The sequence below is a fragment of the Pristis pectinata genome, chromosome 7, assembly GCF_009764475.1.
Source record: "Pristis pectinata isolate sPriPec2 chromosome 7, sPriPec2.1.pri, whole genome shotgun sequence".
In the NCBI taxonomy this organism is placed as follows: domain Eukaryota; kingdom Metazoa; phylum Chordata; class Chondrichthyes; order Rhinopristiformes; family Pristidae; genus Pristis; species Pristis pectinata.
In genome coordinates this window covers 78,727,177-78,745,533 of record NC_067411.1, presented here as the reverse complement: position 1 = coordinate 78,745,533, position 18,357 = coordinate 78,727,177, and the positions used below count along the sequence as shown (strand labels likewise).

Sequence of the window (18,357 nt, the reverse complement as noted above, 5' to 3'; positions counted from 1 at the left end):
GAAGATGATCCACCAGTTCTTGCCAAAGTGACAATGAAAGGCTAGTGGAGTTTTTGTAGAATTTCACAGCTCTAATTAAGTACAAAATAGGGTTAATTAATACCTGTTAATGTGGGAAAAGAAATGGTTACAGTAGAATTGTTTATCACAAGAATAGCTGTAACCAATAATACTGATTTTCTTTACAACTGGTGTATTGAGTAAAATAACAAACAACTCTTGACCTGTAGCTTTGTTTATTAGAATATACTTAGAAATCTGGACATCATGGTCACCAGCCTTCCAAAGTATTCAGAGGTGCAATGAAGGGGTAAGCACAAGATGACATATACCTAAAAGTGATGTCAAAACTTTCAAAAGCTAATTTGTAGAAATAATCTTGTTCACTAATTTAGCCAATAATCAATCCTTAAAAGTGTTTCCAGATTTTTTTTTTGAAAAGTGCTTTAATGGGATGTTGTTAACCAGGTCAGAGGATCCTTTGGTGTGAATGCATTGGAGTTTACAATTTCAGTCAATACTATTTTAAAAATTGATGGTTCAGTCTGTTGATATTGATACCAGTATTTCTCTATGAAGGACATTACCTAATGGCAGTGACTGCTGGTGTATTTTAACATGAAAAAAATACTAAATGTAACATACAAACATTAATAATGGCAAGATCACAATAATGGAACAGGTAACTGCCTGGAATATCAATATTCAATAATATTAAAAAGACTTTAAACATTCCATGGGACGGAGGCATTCTATAATACTAAACCAAAGAGTTCAGGTATTCCTCAATACAAAACTATTGGAAGCTAATAATTACAATCGTGTGTTCACTTCCAAGGCATCGTCTTCAAGTGGAGTGTTTATTTTTCCTGGATTGTAAAAATTTCTTCTCAAATCTGCAAATGAAAAGAAATTATACAAGGAGTTGAAAAACAAAACAAATGGATAGAAAAATACTCAAATCTCTACATGCAATGCCATAGTAATACATTCCAGAAGTTTTCCTCTGGCTTGGATTCATGCAGGAACAACCTCATCAACATGTGTTAAAAACTGTACTATGGAGACTATTGAGTATAATCTAGAGAAAATATTTGTGAATGAATTCACAAATCACTGCATTGCGACCACAACAATTCTTCCCAAATAGAAGGGGACATTGAGAACAAACCAGAAAGAAAAGAGCACAAACAGTCAGCAGTGTTTTTGACACATTGTCGCCTCTTTGCCTCAATTTCCCTACTCCCAAGTACTATCAAGACTACAGCAGCCTACCCGTTCTCCACTCAACATTTGCAGACATCAGCCAATGGGTGAAGCTCAAATTCTCAGCCCACTTCCCTGCCACACACTTCTCATGCTAATATTCCCCAAAATGATGTTTCTTTGCTCTTTGGATAAATGGCCTGATCACAGCCTCCACTATCTTCCATCTCACTTTTGACTTTTCACTGAGATTTTCAGTTTAAAAAAATGTAGTACACAGGGCACCTATCTGTTATGACCTAACATATAATCAATTTATGTTTTTATTCTTTGTTTACTATTTTGCCATCAATTTTACAAATCTGATTGGTTGAAGCTTCCCTGTTGCTTTACTTACTCATGGGTACCGTGGATTCTGTTTCCAGAGTGTTGAATGCAACTCAACATTATTGACGGTCTGTTGGAAACCTTTCCTTCACCACTCACAGGAAAATCCAGATCATTATCCCCACCCCCCTCCCAAAGTAATCTAATTATTAATTTACTTGAAAGTGACCTTCCCCTAGTTTAACTATGTATCAGATGTAGAGGAACACTTTTAAGATCTTTATGACTACAACTGGCCAAAAATATATACTTGCAATGCAAGTATTCTTAACTTACATTTCTGTAAGAAAGTTATACTTTCAAAGTTATTACCTTTGCAAATGGAAATATTATAATGATCGATTGAAAGTAGAGATATTATTTTACTAGAGATTGTATTTAAAATGTTATCACAATTTATAATAAGATATTAAGTTTTTGGCTAGATCCCAATAATATTGTTGAGAATCCAATCTCATTCGTACGCTGTTCAGTGCTTTTATTGATTAAACAGCATGAGACAATTTGCAATTAACAAAAGTTCAGCTCTAATATTTTTTTCCAAAAACTCAGGGGTAAAATTGCACATCAATCGATGGTTAATCCCTTTGTCATTTATTCTTTCCTGCCTTCTACCATGCCATACACCTTCCCTGATTTGATCTCCTCCCCTTCCCCTTTTCCCTGCCTTTTAAAAAGTGTTTGTCTTCAATCTTTCCCAGTTTTGATGAGAAATCATCAGCTGTGGTACTAATTGTTTCTCTTCCACAGATGCTCTTCAGCCTGCTAGTTATTTCCAGCATACATTTCAGATTACTTCCATCTGCAGTATTTTATAATTGAATATGAATACTAACACAGCTATTTCAGTGAGAGCAGAGAGGTACATGCAGTGTGTATTTTCTTATTTGAAGTGCATTTTTTTTATCTCACCTGGGAGCTTAAGCTTTTTGCAGCAGGTATTACAGTGATGTTTTACAGTGAAGTTTCTGATTGCTTCTTCTCCAAGGTTAGCTGGGCCAAACTCCATTTCCTGTGACCTAAATGCCATTCAGAATAGAACGGGAGAACATGACAAGAAAGAAACATTGGACATATGGAAAATGGTCAGAGAGATACTATTATTGTTTACTACAATTCTATTTTGAGGTATAATTGTGAACCTCTCAGGTCAGCTGAACAGCCCATCATTATGAAACTACTGCCAGCACTCCAGAATGAAACCAAAGATGCCAATATTATGAATTGCTTCTCCCAGTCTTTACAAGATCAGCTGAGAACTCACAGAATGTCAAGGTCAAAATATCTGTATACAATTAAAATTGATATGGCAATTCAAATACCAACATTTTATTTAGAGTATCTGATATAAAACTGTGCACACATCATTATATTTGTAGTTGCCCCTGATGTTTGTAGCCATATTAAAGGAATTTCTGGCTGTGTGGTTCCACCCACTTTCTGGCACACCTTTGGTTATGGAGATGGGGACAGGGAAAGGCCCCGAAGGCCAGCACCCTCATCCATACCCCATCCATTCAACAACACACTTCTCAACATGTCCATTTTCTAGCATATAAGCAAAGCTGCAAGATGGTTTTTCATTTTTGTGGTTCTGTCTGTACCATATAATTTTAAATAGTTTTCAACACACTTCGGTCTCAAGAAAGCTCGACTTTTTAAAAATAAAATTGGCATTATTTGGAAATCTATCCCATTCAAGATTAGAAGACTATATTGAATCAAAACTTAAGTAACTCACGTTTTCTCCTCAGCTTTAATAACAGATGGATCTGTAAGATTTTCACCAACGCCTAGTGAAAAAAAAGCATTTATTGAATGTGCACAATAAATACATGTATAAAACAAAACTTTGGACATTTTTAGTAAAGCTATCCCAAATAATAAGCAACTGAGAAGGGAAACAGAAGCAAAAAAAAACATACTGCTGGAGGAACTCAACAGGTCAAACAGTATCTGTGGAGGGAAATGGACAGTTGACATTTTGGGTCAAGACCCTTCGAAACACCCACATTACATTGGAATAAATAATCTGCTTAAGCTGATGACTGACAGAATATTCACAGGTGAAGCACAATTGGTAGGAATTTAGTCACTTAATTTATTGCTTCATCATTTCCATAGAAGGGATTTAGGCAACTGTATGCTTAGACTTATTAAATTTCTGTAAAATGAAATATACTGCCAAGATTAGTTGAATGAGCCAAGGTATTAAAGACCACAGTCTCCAGAAAAAAGTAGCTTTTATTATAATTAGTCCCAACAAGCATGGTAAAAGACAACCAAAAGAAGAATGTTACCTACACTACCAGAGAATCTGGACAAACAAAAAAAAATCAAGAGGAGATGGCGGAGCTAAAGCAAGCTAACAAGATTACCTAACACTCTCCCTTAGCTAGAACTACCTGGATTTACATGCAGTAAGGCATCTTACTACAGTGTTGCAATTTTTTAATTATTTCCTTTCAAAGGATGTGAAGTCGAATTTCAGGACTTATTGTGGAATGGGTTATCCAAACAGCTATAATAAATGTAACAGTCAAAGGCAAAAGGAATTGGTGCCAAGAATATACTGGAACACTGACACCGAGGAATGACACTGACAAAATTAAATGATTCTGGTTTCTCAAAAGATGAAATGATCGCATGAACAAAAATTCTAAGTATCTGATTCAGGCTTTCCAACATTTAAGGGGACAATCATGGGTACATGCAGAGATGGCTGGCTTTTATACCCACAACAAACAGCAACATGCTAATCCATGCCTGTCAAAGGAAACATGTAGATTCACTATGAACAAACGATTTAAAACACCCTTCATTTCATGCAGAGTGTAAAATGGGTTGTTAATCTATTGCCATTCCTTCCCACTTAGCAGGAACATGTAAAATTGAGATCAGAGTGTCCGTTTCTCATTCTGTGAACTTTGAAGGGTGCATTCTTCATTTGAAGAGGTTATTTCCTAAAATAGTGTGTATAGAGACAACCATTTCCATCTCTAAATCCCATGGTGCACAGAGTGGAATTGGACTGTGCTGAGGATTAGTACAGTTGCTGCACAGTGAGTGATGTCATTATTTAGTGCAGCAGAGACAGAAATCTGCTGACAATGGCTACAGATCAGGATAAAGACAAAAGTGGTTGACAAAATGTGAATTCACTTTAATCTTTACAACATATAGGGGAAGTTCACCGAAGGATTTGCTTATATCAAATAGTGAACTTAAAAAGGATATATGGGCACAGCTGGAGTATGGATAGATAATTCACAGTCATCATTCTTGTAGCTTTTGATACAGTTGACTCCACTTTCCTTCTCTGATGCTTCTCCATCTTTATCTGGTTGTGTGGAACTGCCCTCACTTTGCTCCACTCTTGTCTATGTATTCATAGCCAGAGAAGCCCCAATGGTTTCTTCATCCATGCAACATTTCTAGTGGAATCTATGAAGTATTTTTCTTTAACACCCTTTTTTTCCTTCATAAATATGCTTTCCCTTGGCAATACTGGGCAAAGACCCAGCATTTATCTGACCACTGTATCTCTTAAGCCTACCAAGTTCCAAGTTGTGAATCTGTATGCCCACCCTCTAGTCTTGGGTAAACTACAATTTCCTTAATTGGCATCAAACCTATTCCACAAACTCCATTCAATCACTGCCAGATCCATCCCACTTACAGATTAGTCGCTGGCTACTAGTAACCCCTTACTGGTGAGGGAATTTTGAAGAGATCGTGGACTTTAAAAAAATAAATAATCTGATCACTGCATGCTTCTTTATTGGAGAGTTATGAATTTGAAACTAGAATTACCAGAAAAATGCCCCACTTTTTAAATGAAGCAACTGTTCCTGCAGGCCCCACAAAGAAAATAAAAACACATACTTGAGAAAATTATTCAGGTTTTTCAGACTATTGAGTTAAAGCTGCAGGTGACTGACATTGACCCATTATACTCTAGACCTATTAAGGCTACAGAACAAGTGCTTGTAAATGGGATAAGATGGATACTTGATGGCCAGCACGGACAGGGTTGACCGAAGGGCTTGTTTCTGTGCTGTGTAACTCTGATTTGTAAAAGAAAAGGACCCAACAACTTTGGAGAAGATTTCCCATTGGTAGTTCAGCTGAGCTTGGTTGCATCATTGTTTGATATAGCAATTCGAATGTGCAGGAATGCAAGAAGCTGCAGAGAGTAGTGGACTCAACCCAATACATCACCGGCACATCCCTCTCCACAATCAGTAGTATCTACACGAGGCACTGCCTCAAGAAGGCAACATCTGTCATCAAAGATCCCCACCATCCCGGCCATGCCATCTTCTTGCTGCTACCATAGGGCAGGAGGTACAGAAGCCTGAAGTCGCACTCCACCAGGTTCAAGAACAGCTACTTCCCTTCAACCGTTCGGTTCTTGAACCAAGCAGCACAACTTTAATCACTTTAGTACAGCAAATATGAGCAGTTTGTTCACCTTGCACTCAAATGAACTTTGTTTTTTTGTTCTAATTGTGCACTTTCTTGTAAAAATTGTGAATAAATTTATTGTTTATTTATGTTTTTCTTCTGAATGCTGCTTATCTGATGTTATGTACCTGTGATGCTGCTGCAGGTAAGTTTTTCATTGCATCTGTGCATACATGTACTTGAGCATATGACAATAAACTCGACTTCGACTTTATGCCAGGTAAAATTGTGGTCAGTTTGCTCCACGATGGGCAAGTGACTCAGTATTCTTTACTCATTCCCTCACATGTAAAGCAATATGGAACCAAGAAGCAGGGTCCAAACAAAATATAAAAAAACAAGCCATTATGATTTTCTGCCCAGGGTCCACACACTAACCTTGTAAATCCAGCACAAGGAGTTCCCCTCTCGTGTATTCAAAAGTCCAGTGGGAAAAGGCTAGCATCATCTCTTCCATAAGATTTGTTGGGATTATCTCATCTCCGTTGTTGTTGTTGTACTTTCTGAACTGACCATTCATGTATTTCTCCATCGTTAGCCACTGATCAGCGGAATGGCAGTACACCAGAAAAACTTCCAGAAATCTTTATCAAAGAAAGAAGCAGCATTTCTATTAATGTAATGCCATGAGTCATTTCTCAAAGGATCATTTAAAGCTCTATTGAAGATTGACAAATGCCTTGGCCACTTCAGGAAACATAGTCTTGGCATTCTGGACAATATACATCATTCAAATCAATATTTTTAAAAGAAAAGATTATCTTGATGTTATCTCATGGATGTCTGTGAAGAGCTAGCAATATGGTAGTCACTTCATTAATGCTGTTATACATTAATATGACTACACCTCAAATCTAAGTTGGGGCAACTTAGATTGTAAGATACGTAAATGAACTATATAATTACATAAATCAGATGAGCCAGGATTTAACAATGATCTCCGAAGAAAAGTGTTCATAACATTCAGTTTCGGAGTGAAAAGACTCTTATTTCAGACCAAGATAAAGACAATTGCAAATGGATAAAGGCAGATATTGTCAAAGTGGACTAGGAAAATCGGTAATACTAATTTAAAAGAAAGGACACACAATGTTGCAAAGATTAGAGACAGGCTAAAAGATGGGGAAAATTTTAGAAGCTAGCAAAGGATGCCTAAAAACATAACAAAGAGGGAGAAAATAGATCACGAGGTTAATCCAGGAAGAAATACAAAATCAAAAATAAGAGTTTCTACCAGTAAACATAAAGGTAGCTTACTATTGACTCCCTAGAGAATTAACAATGAGAGATAAAAAGGTAGGGAGTTTTAACAAATATTTTATGTCCAACTGCATCATAGAAGACACTAAAAGCATCTTAAGAAGAAAATTGGGAGAATGGATGGGGAGAGAAAAGGGATGGAGGGTTAAAACTATCATTTTACTGGAGAAGAAGTTTTGATGCAACTAAAGGATAGACCTGAAGGGCTGCATCCTTGTGTTTTAAAAAATAACTGCACAGTGAATGAATTGATTGTGGATTTCCAAATTTTCAAGGTCCTAGAAAAGTCATACAAGATTGGAAAACTACAAATACAACATTCAATTCAAGAAAAAGAAGGAAACTACAGGCCAGTTAGTCTAACATCTGCCATTGAGAAATTGATGGAATTCATTATTAAGGAAACAGCAGTAGGGCATTTAGAAAAAAACATCATACAATCCAACAGAGTCAAGGGAAAAGGTTTTTGACAAAGTTATTAGAGTTCTTTGAGGATGCAACTAGCAAAATGGGCAACTTATAGAAGTAGTATATTTGGATTTTCAAAAGGTGTTTGATGAGGTCCCGCAAAGGCTACAGCATAAGACAAGAGCTCCTGGAATTGGAAGTAATATGGAGAGAGGATTGGATAATTAACAAAAAAAAAGTGTTGGGATAAATGGGTCAAATTCAGGTAGGTAAGCTGAGAGAGTCCCACAGAGAGTAGGGCTGGGACCTCAACTACTTACAGTCTACACTCATGAATTGAGTGTACCATGGCCAAGTTTGCTAATGATACAAAGAGGGGTGGGAATGCAAGTTGTGAAGAGGCCAGATAGATTCTGTAAAAACAATATGGATTGTGCGGGGGCAAAGGATTTGAAAGGTGAGATGTGCTTTGGAAAAATTGTGAAGTTATCCAATTCAGCAGGAAGAATGGAAGGTCAGATTATTGCTTAAATGGATTGAGACCACAGGATGCTGTAGTACAGCGATATCTGGCTTTGCTCACACCTGAAACATGGAAACAGTTTCAAGTAATTAGGAAGACAAGTTGAATATTGGTCTTTATTGCAAGGGGTGTCTGAGTACAAAACTAGGGAAGTTTTGCTACAACTGTACAGGTCATTGGTGAGATCACTCCGACAGTTTTGATATACGTTTTTAACGAGGGTTATACTTGTATTGGAGGCAGGTCAGGGAAGGCTCACTAGGCTGATTCCTTGGATAAAGGGAATTGACATAAAGAAAGATGGGGTAGGTTGGCCCTTTTAACCAAAGCATTGTGCTCTACTTTTATACGTCAATCATAATTTATGGAAAATTGGTTATTCTGAACCATGCAGCATAATAATCTGAAAAAACCTGAAAACATTGCAACTCAAGTAGCAGACTGTCAACTTCGAAATCCTCATTTAACATTAAACTTGAGATTGAATACATCTGTTTGAATATATGAGCAGCAGTTGCTCTATGTGAACACAGTTTAAAGGCAGATTCATTTCTCCATTTGTTCGATTTAAGAAGATAACCATTTTGTGATTGTATTGTTTTGCGTGGATTATAGAGTAGAGACAACAAAAGGTCTTCTTCATACCAAAATAATTTCATTTCCTTGTGTATGAAGCCTCACTCACTTCAGTTATCTCCTGTTCAGATAAGCTACCAGAAATTCAGCTCTATTTGTCTCTTGAGGCAGGGAGTGAGAGGTCACAGACAGATTCTACACCACCTGTATCAACAAAGATCCTAAAGATAGGGCTGAGTTTTCAGGCATGCTAGAACCAGGGGTGGAAGCACCTTAAAAACAATAGGCTGTGTCCTCAAGCTTTGGTCCCACTAACAACATGGACACAGTACTTTTCTTTAGAGACTATTGTGCAATGGGAGCAGAGACAGGTCAGATAATGAGCCCACTTAATAGAGTGACACATTTATACTGCATTTTTTTCTGTCCTCAGAACTCATAGACCCCTTTAAAGCTGACTAAGTAGTTTTGAAGTTATAATGTAGGAAATGCAGTTGTCAATTTGCCCACAGTCAACTGACATAAATAGCAATAAAAGAAAAAAGCAGGTCAGGATCTTTTATCATGCATAAGAATGCCATTTATGGATTGAATTGGCTAAATGCTTGATATCCACTCAGTGTATGGATGCATCCCCAGCAGAGTGGTAACTTGTGTGACGCAAAAAGAATTCTATGACCAGTTTTCTTTTCAAAGTCACCTGTTTCATCTAATACCTTACCTTGGAGTGTAAGGGATAGATTGAGGCTTCATTTGATTGAATCTATGAATGAGTTTTTGTGCAGCTCTTTGCTGTTGGATTTCCTGAAAGCAAGCAATCACACAAATAAACATTTCTAATATAAATGTACTACAATAAATCTTCTTATGGACAATTATTATTGGTGTTTATTTTAATATATTTACTTAATCTATTCATGGAACTTTTAAAAACAATGTGGAAAAAGATCAGACATGAGACTGTAGATCTGAAATCTGGAGCAACAAACAATCTGCTGGAGGAACTCAATGGGTTGAGCAGCATCTGTGAGGGGAAAGGATTTGTTGACGCATCAGGTTGAAACCCTGCATCAGAAAAATATCTCTAACAAAACATTTACTGTATCTGACCTACCCCTTCTAGACTTCCCAAAATGCATCACATCTTCTTACCTTTGACCCATCCCCCAGTGGATCTGCTCTCCCCTCCTCCCCTGCACCTGCCCATCACTATCTCTTACCTGCATCTACCTATCACCTCTCTGTGCCCACTCCACCTCCCCACTTTTGCCCACCTATAACTGCTCTGTTTTCCCCCCACTATATATTGGGCTTCCCCTTTTCCTATCTTAGGTCCTGAAGAAGGGTCCTGACCTGAAACGTTGACCGCCTGCTTTTCTCCACAGATGCAGCCTGGCCTGCTGAGCTCCTCCAGCATCATCGTGTTTTTCATCTAGATTCCAGCATACGCAGTCCTTTGTTTCTCATGCATCACATCCCACTTGTCAGGATTAAATTCCATCTACCAAAGCTCCGCTCAACTTTAAGGGATCCTCTAGGGAAGGGTAGTCACAGTATGTTGGAATTTCATATTGAGTTCTGGAATTCAGCTGGAAACTAAAGGTTTGAACTTAAATAAAACCACTTACACAGGTTTGAAGAGTAAATTGTCTACAGTAGATTGGAAAAGTGAATTAAACGAGAGAAACAAAGAAATGCAGATGCTGGAATACAACAAGATACTGGAGGAACTCAGCAGGCCAGGCAGCATCCATGGAGAAAAGCAGGTGGTCAATGTTTCAGGTCAGGACCCTTCTTCAGGATTGAAGATAGGAAAAGGGGAAGCCCAATATATAGTGGGGGAAAACGGAGCAGTGATACGTGGACAAAAGAGGGGAGGCGGGGTGGGCACAAGGTGTTGATAAGTAGATGCAGGTAAGAGATAGTGATAGACAGGTGCAGTGGGGGAGGGGAGACCAGATCCACTGGGATCAAAGGTAAGGAGGCAGGCACCTCATGGGGGTAGGGGAGGAAAAAAAAATAAAGAATAGGTGAGCAGAAAGAGAGAGGTAGGCTAGGAAAGGGACGAAAAGAAGAGGCATGGTTGGGGGATGTGGGGAAGGGGGTGGGGGTTGGTGGGGATTACTTAAAATGGGAGAATTCAATGTTCATGCTGTTAGGCTGCAAGGTTCCAAGACAGAAAATGAGGTGCTGTTCCTCCAGTTTGTGCTTGAAATTCTCCTAGCAGTGAAGGAGGCAGAGGACTGTCATATCTGTGATGGTGTGGGAGGAGGAGTTGAAGTGACTGGCAATGGGGAGATGCAGATCTCAGTTACAGACAGAGCATAGGTGTTCTGCAAAATGGTCACCTAGTCTGCGTTTGGTCTCACCAATGTAGAGGAGGCCACACTTGGAGCACCGAATGCAGCAGACGATATTAAGGGAGGTGCAAGTGAATCTCTGACTCACCTGAAAGGACTGTTTGAGTCCCTGGATGGAGGTGGTGTAGGGGCAGGTGTTGCACCTATGGCAGGGGCAGTGGAAAGTTCCTGGGGTGACCGTTGACTGTTTTGCAGAACACCTGCACTCCATCCATAACCGCGATCTGCATCTCCCCATTGCCAGTCATTTCAACTCCTCCTCCCACACTATCACAGATATGACAGTCCTCAGCCTCCTCCACTGCCGGGGCAATTCCAAACGCAAACTGGAGGAACAGCACATCATTTTCCATCTTGGAACCTTGCAGTCTAATGGCATGAACATTGAATTCTCCCACTTTAAGTAATCCCAACAAACCATCCCCCCACCACCCCCCCCCCCACACACACACACTTCTTTTCTTCCCTTTCCAAGCCTCTCTCTTTTTCCTCCCCCACTTTTTTCCCCTTGCCTTTGACCCATCCCCCAGTGGCTCTGCTCTCCCCTCCTCCCCCACACCTGCCTAGCACTATCTCTTACCTGCATCTACCTATCACCACCTTGTGCCCACCCACCCTCCCCTCTTTTGTCTATCTATCTCTGCTCTGCTTTTCCCTCCTATACATTGAGCTTCCCCTTTTCCTATCTTCAGTCCTGAAGAAGGTTCCTGACCCAAAATGTTGACCGCCTGCTTTTCTCCATGGATGCTGCCTGGCCTGCTGAGTTCCTCCAGCATCATAGCGTTTTTCATCTAAAAGAGTTTGCAGGGCTTAAGGGACAAGGCTGGGAAACAGAAGTAACTGCATTAATTTTACATAAACCAGTGTTGTTTCAACAGACCAAATAGCCTCCACTTGTGCTGAAGCCATCCTGCACTTTAATGCCAGGATTTACCTCCCTGTATAAGCCTCGTGGGAACTCAGCTGGAATCCAGCTGAGAGTCGCAGCAAGAGTATACCAGAAGACTGGAGGATCTTTGGTTCCCAGATTTTGAATAGAATTGAATAATGTGAACGTTATCCAGCCCTGAATCACTTACCCTCAGACAGAGATGCAACACTGTGCCTTCACTGAAGACTTTCTGCCAGGTTTTGACTACCTCAGGCTGGAAGGACTTGATGATATATGTCTGCCCAGTTTTCAGCACCTCCTCTTCAGACCAAGTGCAACACACCTTCATAGCCCTGCGAAGACCCCCATCCATTTCCTCCCTCGAAAGGACGTGAATCATGGCGGCCAAGCCATGCTGGGACCAGGAGGACATGCTTTTGTCCAGGTTCACCGATGAACTCTCCTCCAGTTGGTAGATGGTTACCTCCTCACCCGCTGCACAGGCACACATGATAACAGTTTCTCAAGCATGTTATTCACTGAAAAGCCAGGGAGTTGCACTAATGTCTGATCTGACCTTTTTTTTTAAAACAAATATGCTGTTTTCAAAAATAAATGCAAACTATTAGCATGACTAATCTGCACACCAACAGGTTTTGAGAACTGCTTGCTGATGCACACAAAAAAAAATTGAACCCAATGAACCCACTGCTGCTGCTGGTTGCTGAAGCACTAGACCCAAAGTCGCATTCTTAGTCAATGGAAACAGTCTTTCAGAATTACTCCCACATTCCACAATGGAAGCGAGAACATAAAAGCAGAAAACCAAAAAACAGAAGTATCAAATTTTGTTTTCAAGAGGCTAAAAAGCAACATCAGAATAGGTCAGAGTGAACAGGAAAGAGTAAACTACAAATGCAGAGTAAGATCCAGAATGGGTGTGAGGGGATTATGGCTCAATACACGTTTTAATCCAATGGAATACTTTAAAATTTAGAATTAGCCGGCATAGACAGAGGCTGATGGTACTATTGCACTTTCATTAGCTCTTTAAAGGAGCTCTTCAATGAGGCCTACTCAATCTTACCCCACAGAACTGTAAAAGTTGTCCTTTTCAAATTTATACCCTAGCTGCTTTTCAAGGTTTTGAGGATGGAAATGATTCAGGATGGAACGTTCCACCTGGAATCCTCTCCATGTCCACAACTCTGCGGAAGAATACCTCTCTGGACTCAAAGACAGAACAATATTCTGTTGCATTTTAGCAACAATGCAAGGAAGCCTATGCTTTCACTTGAAGGCATCCACAACTATGTTGCTCATCTTCTTGTCCTTCCCACCTCCAGCCTACTTCCTTCCTTACTACCAACATTGAAGGCAAACAGTGAGAAAAATCACAGAAATTACCAAAGAGATCGATAGGAGTGAATGGTATCGTCTGTGCAAGCCTCATTAAGTTATTTCTTTCAACAGCTGCAAGAGACAAAAAAAAAATCAGAATTTTAAATAGTTTTAATAATCTATATAAATTATGTATTTTCAATTCTTCAAATGTGTTTAATTTTCTCAGTGGGTGGCATGCTTTGTTTTAAAAAATGTGAGAGGACGGGTGTCTTAGAGTCCTTAAGATGTCACTTCATTTCCTTCCCTATTGGGAAACACTTTGCAGTTAATCCCCTTGGTGTGATCAAGGAATCAGTCATGCAGACAAAAAAGGGGGGGAATCATTGTTTTTTGACTGCTTTGATGCAGCACACTGAACTTCCACACACTCCCATATTACATACTCTCACTGACACTTAAAACTCTTATTATCAGACAGCACCTCTAGGCTGAAAACAGTTTAGGTTTATAGACTATGACTAGCTGCCCTTGGTGGCACTGTTCACAGATAGTCTGGATGTGGCTGTGATGTTTAGTTGACAAAATAAAGCTGTGTTTGACCTGAGCTGTCAACTCAGCTGGCTGCTGGGTGGGAAATGAAAATAATAAAGCTGTAAAATTCAGCATGACCTTTATGTCTCTGGCCTTAACCAACTACTCCTCTACTTCTTTCCTTCGCTCTGTCTCTATAAACGTCTGAGTCACTCAGTTTTTTCCAAAAGTAGGCCACATGACGTTGTTCTTCTCTAGAACTTTTAAAATGAAGTTTTTGAAATTATCTAAACAAAACCAGAGCTAAATAGGTTATAAGCCAAAAAAATACAATGCTGCATTCATATAGCTGATTCAGCAGTACTGACACATGGACAAATGGTGTCTGCAGCACATTGTCAGATTGCTCAATCCTATTTACAGTTTCAAGTAAAAATATTAACCAGCAGACCAGGTGTTATGGAAAGGCTGAACCTTGAAACAAAATATCTAATGAAGGCATTAAAAATATTTCAAAGAATATTTATCTCATTGTAAAATGCATTTAAATATTTGGTTTCATTAATACTCAGATATGGAACTGGAAATTTGAATCACTGAGGGAAAAATATTTTCAACATTCAGGATGTATTTTTGAGCAATTCTTGAGAGGCCAATGGACAGATCACATGATCACTTACAAGTCTATATAAGAACTAAATATTATACATATGGCTATAGGAATTTACTACAGAGGAAAATTGATGTAAAACTGATCATAACATAGCAGGAAATGATGTTATACCACAAGGAAGTGTGTGCAGAAGTTTTTTAAATGCATCCGAGACAGCAATCTCCCTTCTTTAAAGTATTAGTAATAAATTTGTTAAAACACATAGTGACTCAGTTCATAGCACGCTTGCCTCTGCAAGTGGCTGCAATTCCCACCCTATGGAATTCAATACACAGTCTAGGCTGTGCAGTGTTGTGACAGGCCCCCATTTTACAATGAGGCTGGCCTTTCATGTGCTGTGAAGACTTGGGTCTCCGCAACTAGCTAGTGCTTTCCCTAAAGCATCCATGCATGCATGGAAACTCTTGGAGATGCTGGCCCAGAAATTCTTTAGCACCTGGTGAAACACACACCAGGGTAACAGATGTTATGTCAAGGTCACAGTAGAACTTGATAGTGCAAGAGGCCCATAGCACCATGCACCTTTGAATAGGACATTAATGCACTCAAAGTCCTTTCCTCTGAACACTCTACCATTGCAGTGCAAGTGCAGTCAGACAAGTAGGTTGTGCATTTAGTTCATGGGGTAGAGAGGGTGATGCAGGGCAGGGGGAAAAGGCCTATAGGGGAGAGATGGTTTGGACCACAATCATTGGGAAGAGGGGTTGTAGGGGGACCTCAAGGGTCAGAAAGTGGTGTTGGAGGGGGAAATCACAATTGACAGCTACAGTGCAGTCACCAGATATTTAATGCAACATGCAGGTACACAATAAGATATTTGGCTAGCATTAACTATCAGCTAATGTGTAATTCAATTTAGTATTAATTGACAAACTTTATGCAAAGTGAACACAGTCTAGGCTGAACTTGGAACCGATAATCTGTGATTGTATGAATTGTGTTTACTTCTTCCTTACCAGAGTAATGATAGTTCAGATCGTGTGATGTTTTAAATGAGGTACCATATCCTGAAACAAAATATATTCTGGTTATTAATAAACACCAAAATTGGAACATGTTCTCGAAGATTCTTCTTAAATTTACAATGTATATATTTTTTTAAATATTATTCCTTTCTTCAGTCACCCTCATTACAGCAGTATCTCCTGGTGGATGAGTTAGTCACACATTTCTTCTACAGTGTTACACCAGCACTGGTTTAAAACGGAATAACAGTGTTGCACATAAGCCCCAAAACTAGCAGTGAACCAGGGAGTCTGCAAGAACTCCAGCAGAACCCTGATCTCCACCAGATCCACCACCTGGTCAATGGTTCCAAGCAATCAGGGTATTTCTGTGAGGTTGAGGAGGGGGGTTGGAAGGTGTGAAGATGGGGAGGGTGAGTTCCAGCAATGATTGGAGGGGGGGTGGGGGGGGGAGGGAAGAAATTCTAACTCTAATTGTAAAGCCTTGGGAAAAGGAGAGACTAAGTTTTCTGGTGAGGTATAAAGGAGCAATCCTGCTTAGTTTGTGATGAGTTAATAAAAGTGATTGCATCCAGAAATAACAAAGCTGTGGAAATCAAACTGCTTCTGGAAAGAATTAGCTGAGAAAGCATAGAAATTGCTATTTGCAGTTTAAAGTCAGCAGGTAAAAGGCTTCAAATGGAGCTATAGTTTTTTAAAATTCGATCTCATTATATAAAATAATTCCCAAGCTGGTACAGGATATGGTAGGGCCAACTGTGATACAGTGAGGCTAAATGTTGTTCAGTGAGGCAAATCAGGGTGTCACAAGGTGCTACATGGGCCTTGTGGGGATAGGGAAGATTTATTAATTCAGATGACCAAAAGTTTGGTAACAGAGATTGGTTTTAAAGAGAAAAAGACAATTAGAAAGATGGAGAGGTTTAGGAAGGAAACTCCAGAGCTTGAAGACCTTGGCAGCTGAAAGTATGGTGAGAGATTTAAAAGATTTAAGATAAGAACTACAACTTACCTTCAATAATGCATGAATTTGACCTGTAGTAGGTGGAAGAAATAGCACACAGTGAAGCCATATTTAGAACTTAATTATCCAAGTGTCTCACATAAAGATAACCTTAGAGTTCTTTACAGGTTAAAGGGAAGTTCTTTTTTGAATGTCTTAGAGTATTGTTTCACCATACATCCTGAGATATTAAAATAACATCAAACTGCCACATTTGGAGAAAATTAGCACACTGTCACATTCCAAGTTAGAAAATACCATCCTGATAGAGACCACAATATTGGAATCCAGGTATTTCCAGTATCATAGACCAGGAGGTTCCCCCAAGCTGCTCTCTCTTTCTTTCACTTAAGTAGATTTTCCACTGCACCTCCAATAAATTATCATCAGCAAAGTGGGAGCAGCTCTAAGGAAATTCTAACCCATATTATGTATTAGAGTGAGACACTAAAACAATAAATCAAGGTGAAAACAGAGGAACTGGGCTCTGGTGCCTAAAAGGGTCATGGAAACACTGGCCCTTAAAAAGGGAATTCGATCTCCATCTACAAAGAGCAACTGTGTAGAGCTGGCCTGGGCACAGTGAACCAAATAGCCTCCTCCTGAACATTATGCTCCAATCTCAGAGGCAGAGAGATACAGCATGGAAAAGGGATCTTTATCTCACTTGGTCTGCATCAACCATTGGCACTAATCTACAGTAATCCCTTTTTTATTCTCCTCAATTAATCTGGCTTCATTACTATCGGTAGTAGTCAAAACAAAAACAAAAAAACAAATTATAATGGCAGCCAATAGTTCTTAGATTCTGAAGATACATCCCATCAGTTTTAAGTGTTGGTATGAGAACAAGTGTTGGCTTAGCCTGCTATCATGTAACTGAGGTGGTGGTGGATCACATTTTTACTGAAGTTTAGTTTATAATTAATCTTTACTCATTGATCTCTAGCTGAATAATCACAGCAAGAAATAGCTAATCCTGCAATCCATGACAGTAAACGTTTCAATACAATGGAAAACAACTAAAACAGAAAATGCTGGAGGAACTCAGCCAGTCAAGCAGCATCCGTGGAAAGGGTCAGGGGCCCTTCCTCAGATCTGGGAGAAGAATGGAAGGTGGAAATGCTGGAAGGAGAGAAGGGAAGAGGTGACCGGTGATGGGATCATGCCAGCATTATTTCCACCAGCTCCAACGTGATCCCACACCACATGTTTCCCTCTCCTCCCCTTTCTGCATTTTGCAGGGAATGCTCACTTCATGACTCCCTGGTCCACTCTGTGTTCCATCACACAGCACTTTCCTATGCAAGCAGAGGAGATGGAACACCTGTCATTCACCTCTTTCCTTCCTACCATCCAGAAGCCCAAACAACCATTCCAGATGGAGCAATGATTCACTTGCACTTCTTCCAATCTAGCCTACTGCATCTGGCGTTCATAAGATGGCTTCCTCTACATTAGAGAAACCAAACATAGGTTGGATGATTGATTTGCAAGGGTGACCCTGAGCATCCTGTTGCAGCCTCCTCCACTGCAATAGTGAGGCCTAGCGCAAATAAAAACAACAATGAACATTGGATTTTCCAACTTCAGGTAAACTGCTCTCTCATTGTTTCCCATTATCATGCCTATGTCCATTATTTCTATAAGATTATTTCTTATTTCTATAAACCTCATTTCTATAAAACACCATCCTAATTGTCAGTACTCATACTCCTTATCACCAGATCTGTCAACCAATGTCCTTATAGTATTTTGTCTTACACCTCACTTACCCAGCCTG

At 39.5% G+C, this 18,357-nt stretch overlaps 1 protein-coding gene across 1 annotated transcript in view; it reads right to left on the bottom strand.

Annotated features, from left to right (window-relative positions):
• Positions 1–813: 813 nt before the first annotated feature.
• LOC127572915 (transient receptor potential cation channel subfamily M member 6-like) overlaps positions 814–18,357 on the bottom strand; it is a 110,695-nt gene continuing 93,151 nt past the window's right edge. The window contains exons 31-39 of the mRNA XM_052020643.1: positions 16,584–16,606; positions 15,563–15,613; positions 13,466–13,531; positions 12,267–12,553; positions 9,549–9,631; positions 6,439–6,644; positions 3,335–3,386; positions 2,506–2,612; positions 814–896 (exon numbers count right to left, since the gene is read on the bottom strand). Of these exons, the coding sequence (XP_051876603.1) occupies positions 814–896; positions 2,506–2,612; positions 3,335–3,386; positions 6,439–6,644; positions 9,549–9,631; positions 12,267–12,553; positions 13,466–13,531; positions 15,563–15,613; positions 16,584–16,606 (958 nt within the window). The remainder of the gene's footprint in view (positions 897–2,505; positions 2,613–3,334; positions 3,387–6,438; positions 6,645–9,548; positions 9,632–12,266; positions 12,554–13,465; positions 13,532–15,562; positions 15,614–16,583; positions 16,607–18,357) is intronic.